The sequence below is a fragment of the Magnolia sinica genome, chromosome 11 (genome assembly GCF_029962835.1).
Source record: "Magnolia sinica isolate HGM2019 chromosome 11, MsV1, whole genome shotgun sequence".
Taxonomy (NCBI): domain Eukaryota; kingdom Viridiplantae; phylum Streptophyta; class Magnoliopsida; order Magnoliales; family Magnoliaceae; genus Magnolia; species Magnolia sinica.
The window spans coordinates 6,451,689-6,478,263 of NC_080583.1; the positions used below are offsets into that span (position 1 = coordinate 6,451,689).

Sequence of the window (26,575 nt, forward strand, 5' to 3'; positions counted from 1 at the left end):
TAAAAAGTAACTTATATGGTACACAACATATGAGCTTTTGCTGCCACCAAAGGTCTTCTGAGTTTTTAAATGGTTTCTGTCTACTCATCACATGGGCCCACCAACAAACATTGCACATTCAGGACATCAGATGGGGTTCATGTGCATGTAAAAAGGATGGATGGGAAAGGGTTTTGACCAACTTCCAAATTCATCAGATGAACATGGACCACCCGATGGTCAGGCTTACAGAAATGCAGCGCGGGATCTGCCCATCGAATGGTGACCTTGTACATGTGTCAGGATGTGACAAGTCGGGGGGAGCATGATTCAGAATACGACACTCAACGAGCAGCCTTCAAAAAAGCAGACTACAACAACAATCAATTCGATGCTGATCAACCCTGCAACTACAAGTTAACCATCTCTGTGACCATAGCTTAGCGCCTTGAAACTTTCGGAGGCTACTACTCAGATTACAAAGGGAAGACAAAAGGTTGCTTATTTTAAGACTAACACTTGAAATGTACCATACAAAACTGGATGTGTATGAAAAGAATGCCGGTTGAATTTCGGTACCTGTCGCTGCTCATCGCTTGACCCATTGGAAGCTCTTTCGCGCTTTGGCTTTTCCGGGCTTTTTCCTTTCAACAACGCGTGAGTCCCTTGTCAAGAATCCAGCTGGATCGGCACAAGCAGAAGAATGTCAGCATAGACAGCAACAACAGATGTGATAATCCAAATTCCTAGTTTGTCTGATTTGTTAACAAATGGCAGTTGCAATCTACTGATCTCGGTGGGCCAGAGAAACTAATAAAAACCCAAATCAGGTTTGCCTGAATCTGCCAAATTGAAACCCGCAGCAGTAATGGTTGCAAGGCAAACGAGAAATATAACCCAGACGTGCCACAGTAGCATGTGTGGGGATAGTCTTACCATCGCATTAGTAGGGCCATCAACAGTCAGGTTCAGGTCGGATCCTATAGTACCCATACTCGGGCTAACAGGGTTGGGTCTTGGGATAGGGGATCTGCATAGTGGTACACTTCTGATGGATGGCATGGATATTGGACCTGTCTGACACACTAGCAAATATGGTGGCCACGTGTGTAGGCTCAGCAATGCTTAGCAAAGCTCACAGAGGAAAAGGAGGGGAACAACCCATCTGCCGCCAAATGCAGCAATATGCAAATGTACCCTAAATGAAAGAAGTGAACTGATCCAATGCCTCTGCGGGGCACAAAATTATGCATGTCGAGCTTCGATGCTTCCGTGCTTCCATATCGTGTATTGTACGCGTGGCATGTGTATCATGATCCGAACCATTGACCCTGCAAGCTCCGACTTTCTTTTTTTTTTGAAGGCTTGCAAGCTCCAAAGTTGATTTGCCACTAACCCAAAAATCACATGATCAAATTATCCTAACCATCCAAATAAACAATTTTGTTCTCACTGAACACCAGTCATTGCTGACATCTGTCTATTAGACATTAGAATCCATTTTTTCCACCACCGATCAAAGGGTAAGATCATCCAAACAGTGTTGATTTCAGTCTATGGCCAATCCACCATTGGACCTACTGGCTATATGGCTCCAATCTCATCCATGCATGCCATGTTTTCAGTACTTACATGGAAGCATGACACCTTCCAGGCCTCTAGGAGCACTGGATCACCTCTCATGAAAGAAATAAGCGGTCTGTTAAGGAAAATTGCGGCGTTTGTGAAGAAGAGATGGGCATGATTTCTTGGGTTTTACCTGATCGGAGTGGCGGACGCAGCCCGGGTTCCCAATTTTGCAATGCCCTGCTGACTCCTAGACGAACTGCTCCAGCTTGACCTGAAATGCCAACATCATCTCTGTGTTATTATTATTTATTTATTTATATACATACAGATGGAAAGTAAATAAAAACAACAACCAGGGTCCAGGACCCTGTTGAAAGTTTGAAGACATTATACAATACCCAGCTAGAAACTATCACCTTTTCTGCTTGGACTAGCATCCCTTTCAGGTGAGGTCAAACTTTAAATGATCCAGAATGTTAGTCAGGGCCTACCGTGAATGGGTGATGCACCATAAATCTCCTCCCGCAAGCAATCACAGTCATCAAATCAGTGGACTTTTATAGTTGCATATGTACCATTGCCCATATTCTATTTCTAATCATCCATTTGCAGGACAACCAGATAGCTAGGATTTACGGGGGTGCTTTCTGAAAGCATCACTAGTCCACAGAGCGGACCTCATTCAGATGAGCAATCATGGTCACTAAAAAGTGGGCCGCACCTGTGAAGAATGCTGGTCCGAACTAGAAGAAAGCCCCTTGGTCCAGGCAGTGAATACTTAGTGAAATTCGATGGCTTATAAAATTGAGAAGTCAAATAACGAGGAAAGAAAGGAATTTCTAAATGTATTACCTGAGATACCACCTCCTTTCACAGTACAACTGACATCCCAAAGGCCCAAAGTCTTCGTCTCAGCAAACGGTCGGAGGAGATCGGCACGGTGGTCGAGACTCGGAAAATAGACGTCGAACTGCTTGTCATTGACAATGAATGTCCCTTCGCCTGGTTGAATCCAGACACGAGCGATACTACACTTCCTTCTTCCCGTTCCGTAAGCCCTTCCCTTTTCATCGACCTGTCTAATGTGTGACTTGGCAATCTCCTCCCTTTTCTTCCGCTCCATTTCATATCTCGGGGATTTTCTCTCGTTCTTCTCCAAGCGCATGTCTTCTATCTCCCTCAGAGGGGGCAGTCCCTCGACACCTTCAAGGTCCTTGAGGGCAATTAAACTGTCTAGCATTGCTTCTGTTATCCCTGATGCTGAAATCAGGTCTCCAAATGCACGATTTGGGCCTGCAATTGTAGTGAAAGTGGCTGTTAGGATCTGTAGATATTGTGGGATGGAGCCCGCTAAGTGCACTCACAAGGGGCACTTCTCTGGTACTCACAACATGCATTTGCCAACTAGGCACCAAACACAATATCCAAGCAGCTCATCAAGTGCACCCATCATGTAGATGCCTTGGCCCAAAAAATCAGGCCAGTCTGTTTGTAAGCTAGGCCCCACCACATAGATGCCGCAGCCCGGAAATCAAAAGGCTGACACTTCAGGCAGGCCAAACGTGTAAGGATGTTGGCAAAGGACCAACATTCATTGCTGATACCTAAACGGTTTTAGTTTTAGCTAGTCTGTAGTTGACGATCAAGGTCATGTTACTAACATCAATCATGATAACCTTGGTATGAAATTTCTTTCTTTCTTCTTGTTCCTGTTTTTTTTTTAATAGGTAAACTGAGCTTGAACCCAAGACCTCATGTTGAAACACACCATCTACCCTTCAGATGTGGGCTCAAACCCACCCTCGGTATGCATGAATGTAATGCTCACAACTTTCCTCTAGCTTTCAAAGTTTCATCTACAAATGGATTCCATAAAAACCATTAAAGGATTATATCAATACCCAACTTCAACTTCTTCTCTGTCAAGAAGTTGGTTATTGTTTCATTTGATTCAATACTGCTTTACTCACAAAAGCTTCTTCTTCTTTTTCTTCTTCTTCTTTTTTCATTTCTTTATTTCAACTTAAGCAAACAATACTGTAGGTTGGTTCATGATCGAACATCATATTTTTTTTTCGTTATGTACCAATCTGTAATTTATGTGGGTTCCTCAAAGTCATTTTCTTTTATCCAAAAGTAAATATATGTTCATTTTTTATTCTACAATTATGATATACAAATTAGCATTTTATGTTCAATATATGCAACTTGCTATGAAGGAAAGTAAGAAAGAGTAAATACAATAATCATGAATGGTATAAATTGAATCCTTTAGAGAAGGGGGTGGATGTAGCCAAGCGGATTGAGGCAGTTGATGACAAACATGTGTGGACCACCAGATGAGCAGACTTACCTAGGGGAATCTATATGGTGGGCCCCTCCTCACCTTGTATATGTGTGGCACGTTTAAGTGGCGAATACATGGAAAGAGCACTCACACAAATGCACTTTTTTGAATTCTTCAATGCATTGCCACTTGAAAACTACATTATTTTCTCGGTATTTATAATGTATTTCCTGTGGAAACATGGGTTCAAACCTATGGTGAAGTTAAAGAGAATGCAACAAAATTTTCAATGGAAAACATGCACACAAGATTTCAATCTGTAAAGAGGATCAAACTTATTCAACAAATGATATTAGAACCATGAGTACTACTTGCAAAAGTGCATCTTCAAACGAAAAGCAGAAATGCCCCACACGTGCCAATGTGGCAAGCATGTAACAGTAGGGCACTGCATTGATTGTGCCCTAGCGTAGTCTAGGCCAGTCCACTCATCAGGGGGGCCACATGTGCACACTGAATGCGTGTTGGTTATCCGCACATGTATGAGCCATGTGATGAGTGAACCTGCCTAGTCATTTGGCTAGTGCACACTTATTCAATGAACTGTCTGCATCTCACACACGCATTCTACATGGCATGTGTGAGACATTTGCATTTTGTATAAGGCACTTGCACTTGTTTTAATCGAGATATCCCATTACTCATCGACTTCCTGATTAGAAGTAACATACAGTCTGTCGTCTTTCTTTAAATAGCTCAAAAATTGAAAATGCAAGCTTACTAAACTTTTTTTCAACAATACCCACAATTTTATTAAGGAAAGACTACAAAGAGCATTAACAACGGAAACAGTTACATGGCAACCAAACATGAAATTAAGGTAACTCCCAAAAGAAAAGAGAGAGAATGCATAAAAATAAGAAACAGGAAGCCATGACTTCCAGACTTTCATTCTTAGATTCAAAATAAGTTTCATTATTTATGAAAGAAAAAAATGAAATGTTTGCAGAAAGGAAACATGATGCTTATGATTGAGACATCCTTAGTAGACATTCACAGGTGAATGGTAGGCATGCCAGAGCAAATCCTTCCCATAACTTTCATAAATACATCTGGCAAATGACTTCAGACACACAAGGATGAGAAGTAAAAATAAAAATAAAAAATCTTGACCGGAAACTCTTCATTATTTGTAATGTGACCATCTCCTATATGACTAGTTGTCTTGCAAATCTAAGGTTTACAGAAATACAAATGAATACTCTGTACCCCCCTCAGAATTGTTACCAGACAAGGGCGAGGTCAGCTACACCTCACGTAGAACTGATCATGTCAAATCAGCCTTCAGCCGACAAAGCAGTTCCTCAAGTCCAGGAACATCCTACCAATTTAACCAGTAAAAACAATTAAAAACTAGCTCTCGCAAAACTACACTTCAAAGAAAAGAAGGGAAAAACAAAAAACTCTGGCAAAGCTGATGTCATGGATCCATGTTATTTTGCATGACCAATCCAGAAACCACTTAACACTTTGCAAGTTTTCCTTCTGCTAATGGAATTGCTGGAAGTCAATCCTAGGTGGTGGTGTGGTAGAGTTTGCTCATGTCAAGTTAAAAAACATGCAATCATGGGTTGAAACTCGCCAAACTAAGAGATGGATTGCCCATTACAGCTTTAAGGCAGAAGTAATCATGGAAGAAGAATATAAGGGACAACAAAATAGGGGATCTCGTCGAGATTCAATGCTTATTTCATCAGAAAGAGGGAACATCAAAGAAGCTGCGACAGAACTGCCTGAGGAGTATCTGTTTCAGGAGCTTACAATCTGTGAATCATTGGAGACAGCGAGAGAAGATGGAGCACAGATTGTGATGTCCTGCGGATCATACAAATAGTGGGTGCCCCAAGGAAGGGGGACGTGTCAAAGGTTGACTGGAGATGCAGGTAGCGAGGCAACAGATATCTTCCTTCAAGTTGTGTCCTAGGAGTAAGTTCTCACATGTCATCCTTGGTTCACACGGAGGACATTTGCAGTCATGTGTTCTTTCCTTGGCCCTTAATGAGTCGCAATTAGGTCCAATTATCAGGTAATGCTGGAGGTAGTGCTGTCTTTTTCTACTCTGATGGAGTGTATGGCTCTCACACATGTGGTTCTAGGAGCAATATTGGAGAGCCCGATGCGTGCCAAGGGGCAAGTGTGGTTCTCTTACTCTGATCATCTTTGAAAGCGATGGAGGAGCAAGTGATGGATGATGGCCTCGTCTCATCAGAGGTAAGAGACAAGCCCAAACAACAACTGGAAGGGGGAAACAAAGGAAAGAGATATCCTCCAGGTGGTCAAGTGGGGAAACCTGAAGAAGTAGCACAAGAAGTGATGTCTACATCCAAAATGGGAGAGACGGCATTCCAGATAGTTCGAACTATCCAGATAGCAGTTGCAGGAGATAGTTCGAGATAGTTCGAACTATCCAGATAGCAGTTGCAACAGTTGGGCTGATCAAGTCGAGCATTTTGAAGAAGACTCGAGTGTTAAGGAAGCTGGTGAACCTAGCAGAGAGATACTTCTGTTATTTTTTTGTAGGGAATGATGCCAGGATATTCAAAGCCCAGAAAGGGGTTCCAACATCAGATTGTGTCTCCCGGCAAGCATGTGGATCTATCATTTGGAGAGAAAGAAGATAATTTTAGAGATCCTTTCATTTTTTTGAAAGAAAGAGATGCCGCAAATCCCGTGCAAGAATGCCTGTTTCGAAGCAAAATAGACAGGTTTCTCTGTTTAAATTCTTTGAGGAGCTATGACAAAGGCAATAACTTGTCGAGAAGCAGCTCATGGGGGAGAAGTGAGGGAGGAAGAAAAGGGGTAAAGGAGTTTCTAGTAGTTTCCCAAGGAAGATAGTTTCACGGAACATTACGAGCCTGGGTAACCAAGCAAAAAAGGAACCGGTAAAGGAAATCTGCAGAAGATGGCTGGTGGAAGTCTTAGTGCTCTCTAACCGTTTCCTTCAACCAAGCTAGAAGGTTGCTCCAGCCAGATAGAAGGATAACAAAAGAAAACGAAACCAATGACCATGTTGGAATTTGCAGACTCCACCAAGCACGGCATTCCGAAGAACTAACAAAGCAAGGGGGGGGGGGGGCAACTGAACACGTATTGGATGCTAATCCAAAATGGTCACTACAGCCCGTAAGACAGGATCTCTTCACCATGGTTGCAAGCTAGTACACGTGGCAGAACTTAGCAGGAAATTCTCAAATGGCCGTGACCTTCAACAGGCAATACAAGCATCCTCGAATCAAGGAAGTGGTCTCTGAAATGGTCAGCTGATTTCTCCAAATATGACAGATTAAGCTCCCATATTGATACAAGTGATTGAGGAGTTGTCCTCAAAACCATGTTACCGAAATGGAGATGCCGGCCTTTGAATTGGAGGGGCATCGGCTAAGGTCATCAGTTCTAAAGAGTGATGGTCATCTTCACCAAGAAGGCACAATTGCTGAAGCACTAAGAGAGTGCTCATTCAGCCATCTTGAATGAAGGAACCCTCTTCAAACACACCCCTTATACCATCTTTTGCCCTATCAGTATGGTTTCTCTACAGTGGACCGTCTAACAATATGGCCCACCATATCATCGATCTTGAATACACCACGGGGCAACACTTTGGACTGTGTGTTCGACCATCTTGAATGACTGAACCCTCAGCACAGATTGAACCTCAAACACAGCCCTAATACCACATTTGCCTGATCGGTATGGTTTCTCTACAACGACTGTCTAACAATATGGCCTGACATATCAGCTATCTGAGTTTACCGTTAGTACAGCCCTGTGTTCACCGATGAGGCGCAACACTATGGAGTGTGTGTTCAACCGTCTTGAATGACTGAGCCCTCAGCACAGATTCTGTGTCAGACAACACGGCTCTATTACAACATTTGCCCAATCAGTATGGTTTCTCCACAGTGGACCATCTAACAATACGGCCCGCCAAATGAATGATCCAAAATCATCTATAGTGCAGCTATGTGTTCACTGACAGATTGAAACCTCATCACTCAGTATGGTTTCTCTACAGCGGACTGTCTAACAAAATGGCCCGCTATATCAACGATCCAAAATCAGCAATAGTACAGCCACATGTTCACTGGCGAGAGGCGACACTGTGGTGAACGGGATAATTGATTTCTTGAATGATAAGTTAAAATTACAAATCCAACTGCATTGTAAAAAAACAATAAAAATTCAAATAAAAAAAGCAGAAGGATAGAGAAACAAATTACTAGAATCAAATCATCAATCACTTACATGTTCTCATAAACGCCTATCCAATCATTTCATAAGAGAAAAACCATACCTTGTAACGTAGCAGAAAGCCCCCGCTCTTCCTCCTCCAGCTGCTTGTCCTCCTCGTTGATCTCCGGCCCAATGATCTCCGGCCCGACTCCATCAACAGCCGACAGCCCTTCAATCCCTCCTCCTCCACTCTCAAAAATCTCCTCCTTCCCTTCTTCTCCGAGACTCCATGGCTCATACCCTTCCGCCGTCTCCCACTCTTCTACGCTGCCCTTCTTCGACCCAAACTCCCTATCAATCTCTTCGAATATATCCCCACCTCCTTTCTCCTCCTTCACCACCCCCTCGTCATCATCTTGTGATCCAACGGTCGAGATCGCATCGTCTTCGTCAGCGATCCCCGAGAGGCTCGCGTCTTCTGATCCGAAGACGGATTCGGAAGATTCTTCGGGGGAGAAGGTCCAGTGCTGAGGAATGGAGGAGGGATCCCTGCCGTTGCCGTTGTTGTTGTTGTTGCGGTCGTCTGTGGAGAAGCTTCTGGATGGATAGGAGAGGGATGTAAGGTAGGGGAACGGACAGTGGATATTTGAAGATGAAGGGTGGTGGGAGATGATGTTTGAAGAGGAAAGGGTGGTTAGTGTCAAAAGGCGAAGATTGGAAGGTCGAGAAATGAAGCGAGAGAGCATCGTTAGAGGAGAATATGGTGTTTTTCAACTCACAGGTTACTTTCTTACAGGCAACGGCTACCTATTTTGAATTTGGGAAAGGGAGTTGGAAACGCAGCTTGCATTGCAGAACCACTACCTGCTCTGAGCGTCTCCTCCCTCTCTCAGTACTCTCGCTCTCTCTCCCCCTTCCAGCTCTAGCAGAGGTAACGAACCCTAACTCCTGTCATTTCTTTTTTTCCCTCAATCATTGTTTATTTTTTATTTAATTTCCCTCTCTCCGGCGCCACTATATCATGTGTTTCATCAACGCCGTCCATCCATTTTCCGTATCATTTTAGGGCTTGATCAAAAAACTAATAAAAAATGAATCGTATCTTAATCTCAGGTGGACCACATCATAAGAAAACAGTAGTAATCGAATGTCCACCATTAAGAACCTCCTTAGGCCTAGCTAAGGAGGAAGGAATATATGTATATATAAGTTTGATCCAAAACTTTTGTTAACACGGCTTGTGTGACATAGTTTACCTGTGATTTAAATCTACCTCATTTTTAGGCTCATGCCATCAAATGACTTTTTTTTAAAAAAATTGAATGAAAATGGCAAATAAACAGATGCATCAGGTATGACCTACAAAGTACCTATCATCAGCCACTCGGCTACTGGGAGCAGCGTCAGTAACCAATTTGTCCATGTGGAACACTGCTACTCAGATGGTGCTCTATGGGCCCACCATAATTTGTGTTCTATCTATGCCATCCATCTATTTCGGATTATTATGTTTTGGCTTGTTGATTAAATGTACACATACTCACCTAAGGTTATGATGTGGTTTTCTATAAATGACATGCATGCGGGTTCTATGAACCCTGGATTTCAGAATTTAGACATTATGGCCTGTCATACCATTTTTGTATTTTTATTGTTGTCAAAACAATCAATTAGGCACTACTGATAACATTATTATAGACTTTCCTTCTACATCTACTACAACTAGGGTTTTGAAATGACTTGATTTTTGTCACCTCATCATATTGATGCTAGCATGATGAATTGGATTAGATAGCTAATTAATAATACAGTAAATCATATAAATATTTTGAATATGGGAGCTCATTTTTATGGTTCATTTAATTATTAATTTAATATAAAAAACTATACAACTATTCATTTAAATAGGTCCAATAAAAAATATATTTTTATCTAAGTTTTTTCCACATCAATTTAATTTTTAAATAATTTTCTACTCCAAGTTTTGGTTAGTGCGAATATACAATTTATTATTTATAAATTAACCGGTTAAATTACTTATAAGTAATAGCTTATGTCTAAAGAGTATTACCCCAGAAGTGAAAATGAGAGAGAGTCGAAGGAGGAATTCTCTGACGAATTATATTATACACGTGGCCTACACATTTATGTGGTGTGCACTCATTCTTAATTCTCACAAACGGGGCCTACTTTCGGTGATCCAGACCATTGATCTGTTGAGTCCCACCATGGGGGTGCATCTCGAAAAAAAATCCCATATTGGAATTTGGAAGATCGCAGATAGGGGAGATGATGTTGTGGAGTCATCTCTACAAAGGACACGTGGCAGGATGAATAGTCAATCGGGACCGTCCATCTAGTTCTCCGTCCTTTGGATGTCAGATATGTCTGAATAAGGATGCATCACATGGACCAGAGTCGTCTACAGAACCTGTTTTACAACAATAAACACTACAAGCTCTGTGGGGTCTACCATGTTCTATGTGTGAAATGCACTGCCTTCATGAGGTTCTACCCTCGATGCTAGGCACTGTGACTAAAAATATCCAGATCCAGGAGCTCAGGTGGGCCACACCTGAGCTCCCACACGTGCCATGCCGTATTGAATTTATATAGTCAAAAGGACTCAATGATTAATGGGTTAGATCAAGTGATTCAACTGAAATGTTGGCGGAGTATGGTAGAAAGTTCCCACACCAGATATAGCACGGTGGGGCCCACCTGGTCTTTAAAAAAAGGATCATATCCATACTTCCCACTAAAATGTACCAAATCAATCCATTGATCAGGTGGGCCTCACGTGCACGAAAGAGGTAGAAATTAAGGAAAATGAAATTAACGGTCCACATGCAAGATGAATGTGTTGCCTAGCCGAGGCTTGGAGCACACATCTATATCCCAACCGTCCTTTCATTTGGAGAGCTAGTCCTAAGTCTTAAACCAAAACATTAGACGGATCCAAAGATCAAGTAGACCACACTGTAAAAATCTCTGTGGGATTGAACGTCTACCATTGAAATCCTTTTAGGGGTCACATAAGTTTTGGATAAATATGATCTTTGTTTTTCCTCTTCATCCATGTCTATGTGACCTTATAAACAGATTAGATGGAAAGTAAACGCTATGGTAAGCCCCACGAATGTTTTAACGATGAGAATCATTGTCCCCGCTGCTATTTCTAGTGCGGTCTACTTAACTTGTGGATATGAATCATTTTTGGTAACATGCTGTAAAATGATATATATAAAAAAAATGTATGAACGGTGTGGATATAATAAATACAGCATTTTGGGGCCATGTAACTTTGATCTCCGAACCACACCTATATAAAAAATAAAATAATAATAATAATAATTAAAAAAAGGTTTGGAGGGGACTCAACCGGGCCCCACCCAGAAATTGATCAAATCCATGTTTACCACTTGATTGTTCATGATCCATCCGTTGATCATGTGGGTCAGACCTTGAAAAGGAAACAGAAATTTAGAAAAATGAAACCAACGGTCTAGATGCAAGATGCATGTGTTTTGCCTGAGGAATGGAATGGCATATTTGCAGGATAGCACCCAATGCATATGAGATCGGTCGGGCCGGGCCGGCGGGCCGGGAGACCAAGTGTAGGCCAAGCTAAATCCCCAAGCCCGGTTTTTATTGCTCCCGTGCTATCAAAGTACTACGAGTTATAGTGCTCCCAGTTGTATCGGTTCACTTGGAAAGTCTGATCGGTCAATCCAAACTGTCCATTAAGTTCAAAACACATTTCATGTCCACCATATAAAAATCACACTTATTGGATGGTCCAATCCAACTTTGGTTTGCCTTATTTTTTATATCCATTCGTTTCTCAAGCTATGGATCGGATGGTTACAATTGCCCGAAAAGGAGCTTCTTTGGAACAATAAGCAATCCATATGGTCCCTAACAAATAGATGGATAAAATTGTTGCTTAGACTTATTTTTTCTATAAATGATCTTGGCCGTTAATATTTAGGCCACTGACCAAACGGTTAATATTTGTCGGATTAGACTGTTATTTTCATTGTAGTCCATAAAATTTGCACTGGACTTAATGAATGGTCTAGATCAATGGATTGAACTTTCCAAGCGTCCCATTGCAACTAGGAAAGAATTGGAGCATTTCTCAATTAGATAATCTAGAGATATTGGACTCCTTTGTTTCTTTGGTATTGGACACTATCTCCATGCATGTACAAGATCCGCCCTTGTCTGGAGGGCCTGATCAATAATGAGTTTTATGTATTCCAAAAGAAAAAAAGGAAAGATAATCCTATAGGGGTGATCCTAACCGTTGGTGACTTTTGCCTAAGGAACATGGCCGTTCGAACAATTTTGATCAAACAATTGGGGGTCCACCTCAATTTTAATGGGTCCAGATCCCAACTTTTTTTTTTTTTTTTTTGCACCCGTTGAGAAATTAGATTGGATATATATATATATATATATATATATATATATATATATATATATATATATATATATATATATATATATATATATATATATATATCAAATTTCCACATTTTAGGAATACCCATTTTCAGTTCCAACCTGAAAAATAAAAAAAAATAATAATAAAAATAAAAAATAAAAAAATCATATCCAAAATCACCATCAAAAGCAATAATTACCACCAGAAACAAGGTGCCCGTGAAATCAAAACTTCAATACATTATACTTCCAAGAAAATATCTAGTGCTCTTAAAGCACTACAAGTTATGTTACTCCTAGTTGCATCGAGATCTGGACAAATCAATGAATTGATCTGGACCGTCCATTGTGTCCATCACGTATTTCAAGGGCCACCAAACAAAATCACACTGACCAGACAATTCTGGACCATCGATATTTGGACAAGGCAATCAGAGGCATTGATCAATGGAAATTTCTAGTGACATTCTCAACCTCACAGCCTGGAAATTCAGAGACCAACACCTCTGCCAAATAGAACTGCTGCTGGATATGATCATTCCCTGCAGACCACTGCATGAAAAAGGCAGAAATAGTCCTTTTCTCTTTCCACTTTCAAAGCTAAAATTTCAGCACCCAAGGAATTATGAACTTAGATTCAGCACCTTTAACTCCTGCTTTTACAGCTGCTCATTTTACATCTTCTATCCCATCCTTCATCTTCTGATTCTTCACAAGCAAAGCAATGTGCTTCTCTTGAATATCTGCATACTACTCAAGAATGCAATCGTGACCCTGCAGTGCCATTTGCAATGCCTCTTTCGGCTCATCTGAGCATTTCTTCTCAGAGTCAAGCTCTTGCTTCTGTTTTCCCACAAGATATTTGCTTGCTTCCAACTCAAGCCTCAGCTCTTCGGAAAGAGAGATCCATTTCCTCTCGTCTCAGTCCAACGACGCCTCTCCTGTTCAAAAATTTCCTCAGCAGTGATCGCACCAAGAGGAGCTGAAATGGGTTCGCTTGGACAGCTCAACTGACAGAGAGGATTCTGTTTTCGAGTTGGCATGGGTGAATCTGAAGAGTCCAGTAATTCTGCAACTGGCTCCTCAAATGCTGAATTTCTTCCATTAGGACATTCCTCTCATCCATATCAAAAAAGTTTCTATGCCCATCCAGCTCGTCTTGATCTCTTTTTAACTCGATTTTCGTCCTTAGTACCTCAAGATGGTTCTCATATTTCTCTCAGAAGCTGTTTAGATGCCAAATAACACATCATTAATGGTGAAATTTAATAAAAATAAATAAAATAGAAAAGATATTACAGACCGAAGAAACCAATGAAAAACAATCAAATCAGACAAAAAAAAAAAAAAAAAAAGAACCCAGCTTACCTTGTGCTAATTTGCAAGCGACACAAACTCTTCTTCCACAAAATCCTCAGTGGGTAAAACACCATCCATAAGGCCCTTGAGATGACGGATTTTATCCTCCCATGTCTGTTCAATTATGGCGTTGCACTCATGTTCGTGCTTGTATTGTTGGACCTGAAACAAATGTCGAAATATTACCAAAAGTAAAAGAGTAGATATCTTACATTACGGCAAACTCGAAACTGAAACAAATAGCTTACCGAACAGTTGAGTTGTGTAATTTTCACAGATCTTGCTTTGTTTTTCCGCAAGAGATTTGCTTACTTCCAGCTCAAGCCTCAATTCTTCGGAAAGAGAGATCTATTTGCTCTCTTGTCTCAGTCCAATAATACCTTGTTTGAGGCCTTGCACGAAACCTTAAGATCTAGCCTCCCAAAACAAACCAGAATTATGGGATAATAAAGCAATGAAATAAATCAAAGCATAAACCATACTACACAAGAGATTTTTACGTGGGAAACCCTCAAAGAGGTAAAAACCACGGGACCTCGTTCAGATCAACAATCCATTATGAAGTAGAACGTTACAACCTTCTTTACTCAAGCAAGAGTGGACAAACAATAAGAGAATAAAAGAAAAACGGAGAGATCTCATCGATTACGAGGACGTAGAAGCGCTGAGATATAGTAGATCACTTCTACGAGCATAACCTCCCATCCACAAGCTTCTTCTCTCTCTTTTTCTTTCTTTCTCTCTTTCACACCTTTGATAGCCCTAAACCCTTTAGCAAATCCTTGTAAAGCTTTAGGAAACTCTCTTACATTGCCTATAAAGGCCCTAGGCACCCATATTTATAGATTTGGAAACCCCCTTTCGCACCTCTTGTGAAACCGCCTCCAATTTTCGCAGTCTGCACAAGATCCGGACTCAAATCTGCGTAAGCTCGACTAATCGAACAGAGTCCTCGATTGGTCGAACACTGTTCACTTGACTAATCGAGCCTACCCTCGACTGGTCGAGCACTATTTACTTGACTGGTCAAGCATTGTTCACTAAGCTCACTGGACTTTGAGTCGAGTGACCCTCGACTAGTCGAGCACTGTTAACTCGACCGGTCGAGCAGTCCACTCGACTGGTCAAGCAGCTCGGTGAAACACTCCAATTTTCAACTGCTTACACTATCTCTCCTCTGAAATGAGGAGGAAAACCCTATCAAATTCCCCCTTTCCAACTCAAGAGGAATTCACCTTCTTCAAAACAGTTTAGTTTTTACAAACCTCAAACTTGCCCTTGAGCAAAGCTTTGGTCATCATGTCTGACCCATTATCGTCCGTGTGGACCTTCTCAAGCTGTAACACCTTCTGTTCCAAAGTATCCCTGATCCAGTGATACTAAATCTCTATGTGCTTTGACTTGGAGTGCTGACTTGGATTCTTGCTCAAGTGTATAGCACTTTAACTATCGCAATAGACCACGTGTTGCTCCTACTTTAGGCTAAGTTTCTGTAGAAACCTCTTCATCTAAAACATCTCTTTATATGCCTCTATGACTGCAATGTACTCAGCCTCTGTCGTCAACAACGCTACGACCTTCTTTAGCTTACTCTGCCAAGAGACTGCTCCCCCTGTAAACGTGAACATGAACCCCGATGTAGACTTCCTGGAGTCTATATCGCCTGCCATATCTGCATCTGTGTAGCCCTCTAACACAGGTTTTCTGTCACTATAGCATAGGCTCAACCTGGATGAGCCTCTTAGATACTGCAGTATCCATTTCACCGCTGCCCAATGCTCTTTGCCAGGATTGGCAAGATATCGGCTGACAACACCAACCGCATATGCTATATCTGGGCGTGTACATACCATAGCATACATCAAACTTCTTACTGCTGATGCGTAGGGTATCTTCTGCATCTCATCCACCTCTGCCTTCGTCTCGGGACACTGTCTGTCGCTCAATCTGAAGTAACCATTCAGTGGAGTACTGACCGGCTTCGGTGTATTTATATTGAACTGCTCTAGGACTTTCTCAATATACCGCTCTTGTGACAACCAAAACTTCCTGTTACTTCTGTCACGAGTTATCTCCATTCCTAAGATCTATTTAGTCGCGCCCAAGTCTTTTATCACAAACGACTTGCCCAACTCTTGTTTCAGCCTGTCAATCTTCTTGATGTCTTTTTCCATGATGAGCATGTCATCAACGTATAATAGCAGAACTAAGAAATCACTATCTGAGAACTCATGTGTGAACACACAGTGGTTCAACTCTATTCTGTCATACCCATGCTGTAACATGAACAAGTCGAACTTCTTGTACCATTATCGTGGAGCTTGTTTCAGCCCATATAAGCTCTTCCTCAACCTACACACCATATGCTCCTTGCCCTTGACTTCAAACCCCCCTGGTTGATGCATGTAGATCTCTTCTTCCAGGTCAACATGGAGAATGGAAGTTTTAACATCTAACTGCTCTATCTCTAGATCCATGCTAGCTGTCAATCCAAGCAACACCCGTATGGATGTCATCTTCACCACTGGTGAGAATATCTCCTCGAAGTCTATGCTTTTTCTCTGACCAAACCCTTTCACCACAAGTCTGACATTGAACCTCATCTGTGAATTCTTCTGCTCAATCTTCTTTCTGAACATCCACTTGTTGCTCAAAGCTTTTTTGCCCTTAGGCAATTTCACCATATCATAGGTGTGGTTCTTATGCAAGTATTTCATCTCCTCTTGCATAGCTTTCAACCACTCCCTCTTATACTCGTCAGCTAGGGCCTTAGAATAATCTTCTGGCTCTCCCCCATCAGTCAGCATAATGTACTCATGCGGTGAGTACCTCTTGGACGACTGTCTGTCCCTAGATGACCTCCTCACCTGTGGCTCAACAGGTGGATCAAGTGGGGGCTACTCCCCTGGTCCATCTTCTAAAGGAACTCTCTCGTCCTCTGCACCTTACTGTACTCCCCCGTCATCAGGCACCACAGGAAGAATAATCGAATCCATGTCCTCTAGCTCACCTGAACTAGGCTGGTTCTTCTCTGGCTTACCAATGTCTTCTAAACACTGATCTTCAAAGAAAACACATCTCTGCTCCTAACGAGCTTTTTCTCGGTCGGATCCCATAATCTGTAACCGAATTTTTTATCACTATCCCCTAAGAACACACACTGCCTGATCTTCATATCGAGCATAGACCTCTCGTCCTTTAGTACGTGAATGGATGCCCTGCATCCAAACACCTTGAGATGACTGTACGATGGATCCTGTCTAGTCAACACCTTCTCAGGTACTTCTCCATTCAATGGGGCTGATGGAGACCTGTTTATCAAATGCACTGTCGTGTGCATTGCTTCTCCCCAGAACGTTTTGGGCAACTTCGCATGGGATAACATGCATATAATTATCTCAACAATGGTGCAATTCATTCGCTCAGTTACACCATTATGCTGGGGGGTCTTGGGAACCGTCTATTTATGCCGTTTAACAAGGACTTACAATACTCGTGAAAGTCACCAATGTATTCGCCACCATTGTCAGTGCGGATGCACTTCAATGATTTACCTATCTTTCTCTTGACCATAGCATGAAACAATTTAAACACACCAAAGACCTCATCCTTGAATTTCATAGAATAAACTCAAACCTTTTTAGATGCATCATCTATAAAAGTAACAAAATACAATACCTCACCCAAGGTTTTTGTCCTCATAGGACCACAAACATCAGAATAAACCAAATCTAATGCATACACTTTATTAACATGATAAACAAATTTAATAAATGAAACTCTATCTTATTTTCCTGATAAACAATCAAGGCAGGTTTTGAGAGGTATACCTGTCACGTCTGGAAGGAGCCGCTTCCTTGCTAGTACCTGAAGCCCTTTCTCACTCATGTGGCCTAGACGCCTGTGCCACATGTCAATATCTGAATCTTCCGCTGCGTTCAACCCACCCTTGTACACACTGACACTTGCCTTATAAAGGGTGCAACACTTCTTTTCTCTAGCTGTGATCAATGAACCATTTATGAGCTTCCAGCGCCCACCAACAAACCGGCTTTCATAGCCATCATCATCCAACCTTACCATCGATATCAAGTTAAAGTGAAGGTCTGGGATATGTCTCACATCCCTGAGAACCAATGTGCAGCCCACATCGGTCTTCACACAAATATCACCAACCCCTATGATCTTTAATACGCCAGAATTTTTCACTTCACGGTCCCATAGTCACCTGACTTATAGCTTGTGAAGAAGTCCCTGCGTAAAGTCGTATGAAATGAGGCTCCCGAGTCTATCACCCAGTCGATGTCCTGACTTGTAGCCGTGAGACAAACACCATGATCTGTTGAAAGAATAACTACAACGTCACCATCTGAAGCGACCGCAATGGAATCTGATTCATCTTCCTTCTCCTTTCCTTTTCCTTTCTTGTCGTTCTTATTCTTACGACATTCATGCTTATAGTGGCCCTTCTTGTTACAATTCCAGTATTCAATATCTTTCCTGATACTCAACTTGCCTCTTGATTTATCTCGGGCCTTCCCGCCCTTCCTGTTCTTTCCTCTCCCCCGTTCGTGTGTCACAAAGGTCTGTTGCTAAGTAGACCCCTGAGACTTCCTCCTTGTCTCCTCATTGAAGAGACAGCTAGTTACCTGTTCTATGGATACCTTTCCATCTACCGCGGAGTTACTTAGAGACACCACCAATGTCTCTTAACTATCAGGCAATGAGCTAAGCAATAACAAAGCCTGTAGTTCATCATCCAGGACCATCTTCATAGCGGAGAGCTGGTTAAATATATTGCTGACCTCATTCATGTGCTCGGCCACAGAAACACTATCTTTGAACTTGAGATTCACAAGTTATCGTATCAAGAAAATCTTATTGCCGGCTATCTTCCTCTCATACAGCCCTTCTAATTTTAGCCATAGGCTAGTGGCTGAGGTCTCCGTAAACACATGGTGGAACACAGAATCATCTAATCATTGTTTAATAAACCCCACTGCCTTCTTGTCTAACTTCTTCCAATCATCATCAGACATATCCTTGGATTTTGTTGATATGCTTAAAATTGGAGAATATAAGTCCTTGCAATAAAGCAAGTCATCCATCTTAGCCTTCCATATGGTCTAGTTAGAACCATTGAGGCTGATCATCCTTGATGAGCCACCTTCCATAATTCAGAACCGATCCCACTTCGTTCAATGAACCTGGCTTTGATACTATTTTGTTGGGAGCCTTGCACAAAACCTTAGGATCTAGACTCCCAAAACAAACCAGAATTATGGGATAATAAAGCAATGAAATAAATCAAAGCATAAACCACACCACACAAGAGATTTTTACGTGAAAAACCCTCAAAGAGGTAAAAACCATGGGACCTCGTCCAGATCAACAATCCACTATGAAGTAGAACGTTACAACCTTCTTCACTCACGCTGGAGTGGATAAACAATAAGAGAATAAAAGAAAAACGGAGAGATCTCACCAATTACGAGGACGTGGAAGCACTGAGATATAGTAGATCACATCTACGAGCATAACCTCCCTTCCACAAGCTTACTCTCTCTTTCTCTCTCTCTCTCGCCTTTGATAGCCTTAAACCCTTTAGCAAACTCTTGCAAAGCTTTAGAAAACCCTCTTGCATTACCTAAAAAGGCTCTAGGCACCCATATTTATAAATTTGGAAACCCCCTTTTGCAATTCTCGTGAAACCGCCTCTAATTTCCGCAATCCGCACAAGATCCGAATTCAAATCTGCGTAAGCTCGACTAGTCAAGCAGAGTCCTCGACTAGTCGAGCACTATTCACTTGACTGATCGAGCCGGCCCTCGACTGGTCGAGCACTATTCACTCGACTGGTCGAGCTAGCCCTCAACTGGTCAAGCATTGTTCACTGAGCTCACTGGACTTTGAGTCGAGTGACCCTTGACTGGTCGAGCACTGTTCACTCGACCGGTCGAGCAACACGGTGAAACACTCCAATTTTCAACCGCCTGCACTATCTCTCCTCTAAACTGAGGAGGAAAACCCCATCACACCTCTCCTGTTCAAAATTATCCTCAACGTTGATCGTACCAAGAGGAGCTGAAAATGGGTTTGCTTTGATAGGCCAACTGACAAAAAGGATTCCGTTTTCAAGTCGGCATGGGTGAAATTGAAGAGTCTGTTAACACTGCAACTGGCTCCTCAAATGCTGAATTTCTTCCATTAAAACATCTCTTGCCCAAATCAAAGAGGTTTTGATTACCATCCAGCTCATCTTGAACTCTTTTTAACTCGATTTTCATCCTCAGTGCCTCGAAATGGTTCTCATATTTCTCTCTCAGAAGCTGTTTAGATGCCAAATAACACATCATTAATAGAGCAATTTAATTAAAAATAATAATAAAAGATATTACAGACTGAAGAAACCAATGAAAAACAATCAAGTCAGACAAAAAAGCAGAATCCAACATACCTTGTGCTAATTTGCAATCCAACCTCAGTTAAACTTATCTTTCTTTGATACAAAGCGATATGATCTCTATAAGGCTCCTCTTCCGAGTGAGATTCAATGAGGTCGAAAGAGACTATGTCTTCATCCATTGGATCCCAAGTGCCCGGATCAATCATGATACAAACTCTTCCTCCGTGAAATCCTCAGTGGGTAAAACACCATCCATAAGGCCTTTGAGACGATGGATTTTGTCCTCCCATGTCTATTCAATTATTGCATTGCACTCATGTTTGTGCTTGTATTGTTGGACTTGAAACAAATGCTGAAATATTATGAGAAGCCAAAAAAGTATATATCCTACATTATGACTAACTTGAAACTGAAACAAATAGATTACCAAACAGTTGAGCTGTGTAATTTCCACAGCTTGCTTCGCACAATATTCTTGAAATGTCATTTCACTCTTGATACCTCCTGCCAAGACCTTCTCCACTGCCTATGGGGGCAAAAGAAATGTGTACTCATCAGGCAAGTAGAGCGTCATCCTAAAAACTACAATTTTCAAGAATATATGTGTGCATGTGTTCTTGTTGATGGTTTTAAACGTACTTTGAGTACTATCTTCTTGGATTTTTCAGTAACTTGTGATTCCTCAACAGGTACTAACTGCAGTTCGGTAAGATCTTTGGCCTCTTTGTTGCATTCAAGCTGAGGTGTTCTTGTTTTGCAATAACTGCACATGAATTCTAATACATCTTCCACCAATTGGATAGGTAGTTCGTCTGCATCGTGAACATGTTCTCTGCAGCTAGCTGATTTCAGACCAACATGAAGACAAAGCTTCTCGATGTCTTCCTCATCAATTTCCATCTCCTCATCACTGCCATCTTCCACACGAGGCAATGTTTCCGGACGATTGACGCTCAACCTTAAAAAATTCAAGCTTCTACGTGCATCCCATTTGATTGAATAACCACCATTGGACTTTATTCTTGAAGCTCATCCTGTCAACCATATCAAACACAACATATTTACATGTTTTGATATTGCTGAAAATGTTGTGTTTTTTAAAATAAAAAATAAATTTCAAAAATAAAAGTTATTTTTAGAAAGTAAATAAATATATTCTTTATTTAAACTTTCCATAAATAGTGTGTATAGCCAGTCAATAAGAGAATGGGTTTTTGCTTATGCAACCAGGGTTAAAATCTCCTCGAGGACGGTGTGAAGCACCGTTCGTGCATGTGCGTGCGTGGCGTGGGCTGTAGGGCTGCTTGGGCGCTTTTTGGCGCTTTATTAGGCGCACTTAGCATTTCGCATCGTCGCAAGGAGCAATAAGAGCCTTAGTCTTTTTGGCACACGGTTCAATTTTTTGGGCCATAGTACCCTGATGTTTTATTACTTTTTTTGCCAATTGAGAGTAATTGTGACATGATTGTACATGTGGCACATATGCCATGTGTTGCTTATGTGGATACAATTTTTCTTGTTGGATAACTGCTCCTGTCTGAATGGGTACAGAAATAACTGTCATATGACATAGAGTCATGTCCTTTCATGGAAAGGCAATTATTTGCTGTGAATGGGTATGGATTTCTTGAAGAGGCTCTTTAGCACCTCTTCAGGAAGAAATCCATGACCCTTCAGTTGATATAAATCCTAGATACTATAATCCAGAAGAATAGACTCTTAATTCTTAAACATTATATCATCTTCTGTGCAAATACTCTCGATCTAATCTCTTAATGAGTTTTTTCTGAACGTCTTAAGGCATATCGGTGTCAAAACTAGAGATCTGTTCAACACTTAAATGTGCAAATTTTCGTGTTGAAAATTGACTTGAGAGTTCATTATATCCTGAAGACAATTTGCAGATTTCCTTCGTTTGCGGTTACTGGAATTTTCAGAAAAAGGGCAGCAAATCTGTCTTGAGAAATCGACTATTGAAAGTCGAGCCTTGAACCCGATAGATCTAATCGTTTTCTTCTATCCTCCGTTGTGTATTGGATTTCTAACAGAAAATTCAAATAGCAGCAGTGCTATATGTTTAAGGGCCTCACAATACCTTCAGTTGGTGCATGAGTTCCTCCATGGCTTTCACATCATCCTGGGTGTCTTCATTCACAATTGCCCTGTTCTTTATGGCCTTTGCACGCTATGCAAATCTTGAAGTGTTGAATGCTTCACTCTTACAGCTGCATATATCAAAAATAAGAAAAAGTGTGAGAAATGGGTGTTAGAAGTGATTTTATTTCTGACGAATTAAGAAAAAAATACCTTTGTGCTAGCGAAATTACACAAATCATTGCCAGTTTTGCATCGCCATCCAAAGAATCCTGTAATAAGAATGCCAACCTGGAACCTCTATATGGAATGTGCATTTGCTTTCCTGATTGGGAAACTTCTGCAAGAATATTTATCAATCATATCAAACATAAGATATTTACATGTTTTAACATAGCTGAAAATTCAAATAGCACCAATGCTATATGTTTGAGGGCTCCACAATACCCTCAGTTGGTGTATGAGTTTCTCCATGGCTTTCACATCATCTTGGGTGTCTTCATTCACAACCACCTTGTTCTTTATAGCCTTTGCATGCTGTGCAAATCTCAAAGTGTTGAATGCTTCACTCTTATAGCTGCATATTTCACAAGAAAGAAAATGTGTGAGAAATGGGTGTTAGAAGTGATTTTATTTCCAAAAGATTAAGAAAAAAACACAACCTATTTACATGTTTTAACATTACTGAAAATTCAAATAGCACCAATACTATACGTTTGAAGGCCCCATAGTATAATCAGTTGGCATATGAGTTCCTCCATGGCTCTTCGATATGTATCGAAAATTGCAGGATTTTTGAGGCAAACTTGCTGGACAGTTCTAGACCCTTTTCGATTAATTGAAAGACCTTCGAAACATATTGAAAGATGTATCGAAATGGCAAGGGTAGTTTATGGCTGCGGTTATAATCCGTAGCTAGAGAAAACCGCGTACCCACTGGTTCCGGTTTATTTGTTTATTATTATTATTATTTTATTTTATTTTATTTTTTGCTGTTGAAATCCCCACTGCTTTTTGTGGGTCCTATTATGAGGTATGTGTTATATCCAAACCGTCCATCTATTTGGCAAACTCGTATTAAGGCTTGAGACAAAAAATAAGACAGATCTAGCTATCAAGTGGACCACACTGTAAAAGGCTGTGGAGGATTGAACGTCTACCATTGAAACCCTTTTAGGGGTCACAGAGGTTTTGGATTATTATGAATTTTTTTTCCTCTTCATCCAGGTCTTTGTGACCTTATGAATAAATTGGATGGAAAATAAATGTTATGGTGGGCCTATAAAATTTTTAACGGTGAAAATCAATTTTCCAGCTGCTCTTTGTGGTGTGGTCCAGTTGATCTTTGGATATGAATTTTTTTTTATAATGCTCCGAAATGATCTCGAAATATGGATGAACGTTGTGGATATAATAAATACATAACTGTGGGGCCCATGAAACTTTGATATCTTTTGAACCGTTCGTACAACTCGGAGTTCGAGGAGCATCAGCGCTCGTCTTCGAGCACCACCGATCCGGTTGAAGGAAAAAGCAGGGGCATTTTCGACCTTTGGCAAGCCGTCCGTACATCTGGGGCTTATTCTTGAGAGGTAAAAAGACGTGGGCTTTAAAATGTAAATGGGCCATATATGGGTCGTACGGTTGTAAACTTCTCTTTTTGGCTTTCCAAACGCCTTCTCATTCTCTCTGTTTCTTCTAGTAAAAATGCAGCAATCCATCTCTTTTGTTTTCAAAATCTTTCCTTTTTTATTCCATGCATGGTTTTCTTTATGTGGGTTTTCTCTCCTTTCTCTCCAAAGATACATGTTCTTGATATCTTCAAAGCTCTTTTTTTTATGTTTGAATTTTAACTGATCTTCTTGTTGTTTTCTAATGGAGTTGGCATGTTGGTTTTTTTTTTGGAAGTTGTGTTTCTGCAGTTGAGTTTTTTTTTTTTTTGGGCATTTGATTGATAAGGAAATAGAGAGAAATGAATCCAGTGCTCTCATGGCACTATAAGTCATGGTGCTTCTACATTGGATGGGAGCACCTGGACAGTACAATTGATCAATCCCGACTTTCCATTATGTCCATGTAATTTCTCATAATGCGGAATTCCTAAAGGACCTTGCTGTGCATTGGATATGGAGATATGAAGGAATGGATGGCTTACCTATCTGAGTTGTCATTGCTATAAATCGGAATGCCGAGATCTTTTCTCTCCTTACACCCTTTAGAGAAGATGCGGTGGGATTGAGCTTCTGTGGGTGATGTAGGATTGGGGACCCGGCTCTGTTAATATAGGTTAAAGGGTTGAGGAGTTTGAAACCCATGGAAAATCCTCTCCCAATGCTCCACACAAATTGTAATTCCAATTTGTCTAAAACAATGTGTGCGTATCACAATTATAGCACTCCACCCTCTTATATGAATTTATAAATGTATCACAACTTAGTGGGGCCCACTAGTACACCCGATCACACTATTTAACATTTAGGTTAATCTAGACCATTGATCAATAAGGCCCACCTTATTGGATTCTTATAGTCCATCACATATTTCATGGGCTACCATGCAAAACATAATGCCTGTTGAATGATTAGACATGTCGAGAAGTTGGGCTTCTTCACATTTCCCATGCCCTTGGAATTGGATGGTTAGGATTTCATGATGGATGTGATTCTTTAGTAGATTCATAGTGCACGATTGACAAATAGATGGTTCAAATTTCCAAGTGGGTCTAATTTTATATAAATAGTCTCGCCCGCGCATTTTATTGTTTATTAATTGGATGGCTGGAATCGTCCAGTCGGTGTGATTTTGCTTGGTGGCCCTTGAAATATGCGATGGACACAGTGTACAGTCCAGATCAATCCATTGATATGTCCAGATTTGGATGCAACTAGGAGAGAGATAACTTCCAGTGAACTAAGAGCACTGAATTGTCTCTTGGAACTAGAATATGTTGAGGTTTTGATTTCAGGGGCATTTTTTTCCGGTGGTATTTGATCTCAATGAAGATTATATAGCCCTCTTCCAGCTCATGGAGCAGAGGAGCATTTGGGTTTGTGTTTCAAATTTTCAATTTAATTTTTTGTTTGTTAGTCAGTTCAAATAAATTAAAAATAAAAATTGTTTTGTCATTTTTCAATTTTGTGTTTTCATAACTTGTCTTTAAAGATTTTGCTTGGAATATGTGAAGTACGAGAAGGACCCTACCACTATCAGATATTTCACTATGCTTGCCACAATCCTATTTTTTGGAAGAAAAAAATAAACCATTTTAAGGTCATCCGTCAAAGCTGAATATCGGGCTGTGGCCAATGCCACTCAAGAACTCATTTGACACAAATCCCTCCTCCAAGATCTTGGTGTCAACCATCTTCAACCAGTATAACTTCATTACGACAATCAGGCTGCTTTTCATATTGCCACTAATTCCATTTTTCATGAGCGGACTAAACATATAAAGATTAATTGCCACTTTGTTAGAGAAAGATTACTTCTAGAGTTCGAACTTAAAATACAAAATTATAAACATGGTATAGGTATTATCATGAATCCAAATAGTGGCACCTATTTATTTTTTTGGAATATGATCAATGAAAGCATACATACGCAAAGATATCAATTAGAAAACCATAAATCATAAGTGAGATTGACTACATACCTTGAGTTATGCTGAACCAATGATGCATGACACTTCTTATAGGGTTAGAATTGACAATGAACGGCTCCAATCGTAACTCTTGTGTCCGCATAACCTTCTTCCAAATCTCCCCTAGCACATGCTAGAGATGGATAGCCCCGGACTTGTTGAGCTTGGGTGGAGAAGGCCAAGAGTCTCTCTTATATATAGGCTTGAATCCCTTCTCTCATCATAAAAATCAAGTCTTATATAGATTCTAATTTCTTGCATGCATTAGCTTTCCTTTAATATGAAGTTTCCTTTTATGATTGGGTTATAAAACTTAAAGCCTATTTTCCGAAAAACCTAAAGTTGAGGAGATCATATGCATGTGCACGTGCGCGTGAACGAACCACCATTCGAAAGACACTAACACCCCAACCCCACGATGGTTGTTTACATAATGAGCAATCAAATGAATTGCAATTTGATTAAGTCGAGAATCCAAACACACATTTCAGCATTGAGAGAGAGAGAGAGAGAGAGAGAGAGAGACTTTGGGGGGTGGGGTAAGAAAATACACTTCATC

The 26,575-nt window shown here is 40.8% G+C and overlaps 1 protein-coding gene across 3 annotated transcripts; it reads right to left on the minus strand.

The window, feature by feature from the left end:
• Positions 1-8,953, minus strand: LOC131218681 (small ribosomal subunit protein uS9m). 3 transcript variants are annotated; one of them, XM_058213371.1, is made up of 5 exons: positions 8,190-8,953; positions 2,401-2,841; positions 1,739-1,819; positions 559-660; positions 1-335 (listed from the first exon to the last, which is right to left on the minus strand). In XM_058213371.1, the coding sequence occupies exons 1-4, from the start codon at positions 8,812-8,814 to the stop codon at positions 569-571; spliced, it is 1,239 nt and encodes a 412-aa protein (XP_058069354.1). In that variant the 5' UTR covers positions 8,815-8,953; the 3' UTR covers positions 1-335; positions 559-568. The 3 variants fall into 3 exon arrangements, with proteins under 3 accessions (XP_058069354.1, XP_058069353.1, XP_058069352.1); XM_058213370.1 differs by lacking the exon at positions 1-335 and adding an exon at positions 337-446; XM_058213369.1 differs by lacking the exon at positions 1-335 and having other exon boundaries at positions 337-660.
• Between the last annotated feature and the right edge of the window lie 17,622 nt (positions 8,954-26,575).

What these genes read in the sequence shown, in the direction of transcription:
- LOC131218681 (XM_058213371.1), bottom strand. Translation starts at nt 8,814, where the DNA reads ATGCTCTCTCGCTTCATTTCTCGACCTTCCAATCTTCGCCTTTTGACA. An exon ending in GCTTTCTGCTACGTTACAAG is followed by an intron (nt 2,842 to 8,189) that starts GTATGGTTTTTC and finishes CTACAATTGCAG; the next exon opens with GCCCAAATCGTGCATTTGGA. An exon ending in GAAAGGAGGTGGTATCTCAG is followed by an intron (nt 1,820 to 2,400) that starts GTAATACATTTA and finishes TTGGCATTTCAG; the next exon opens with GTCAAGCTGGAGCAGTTCGT.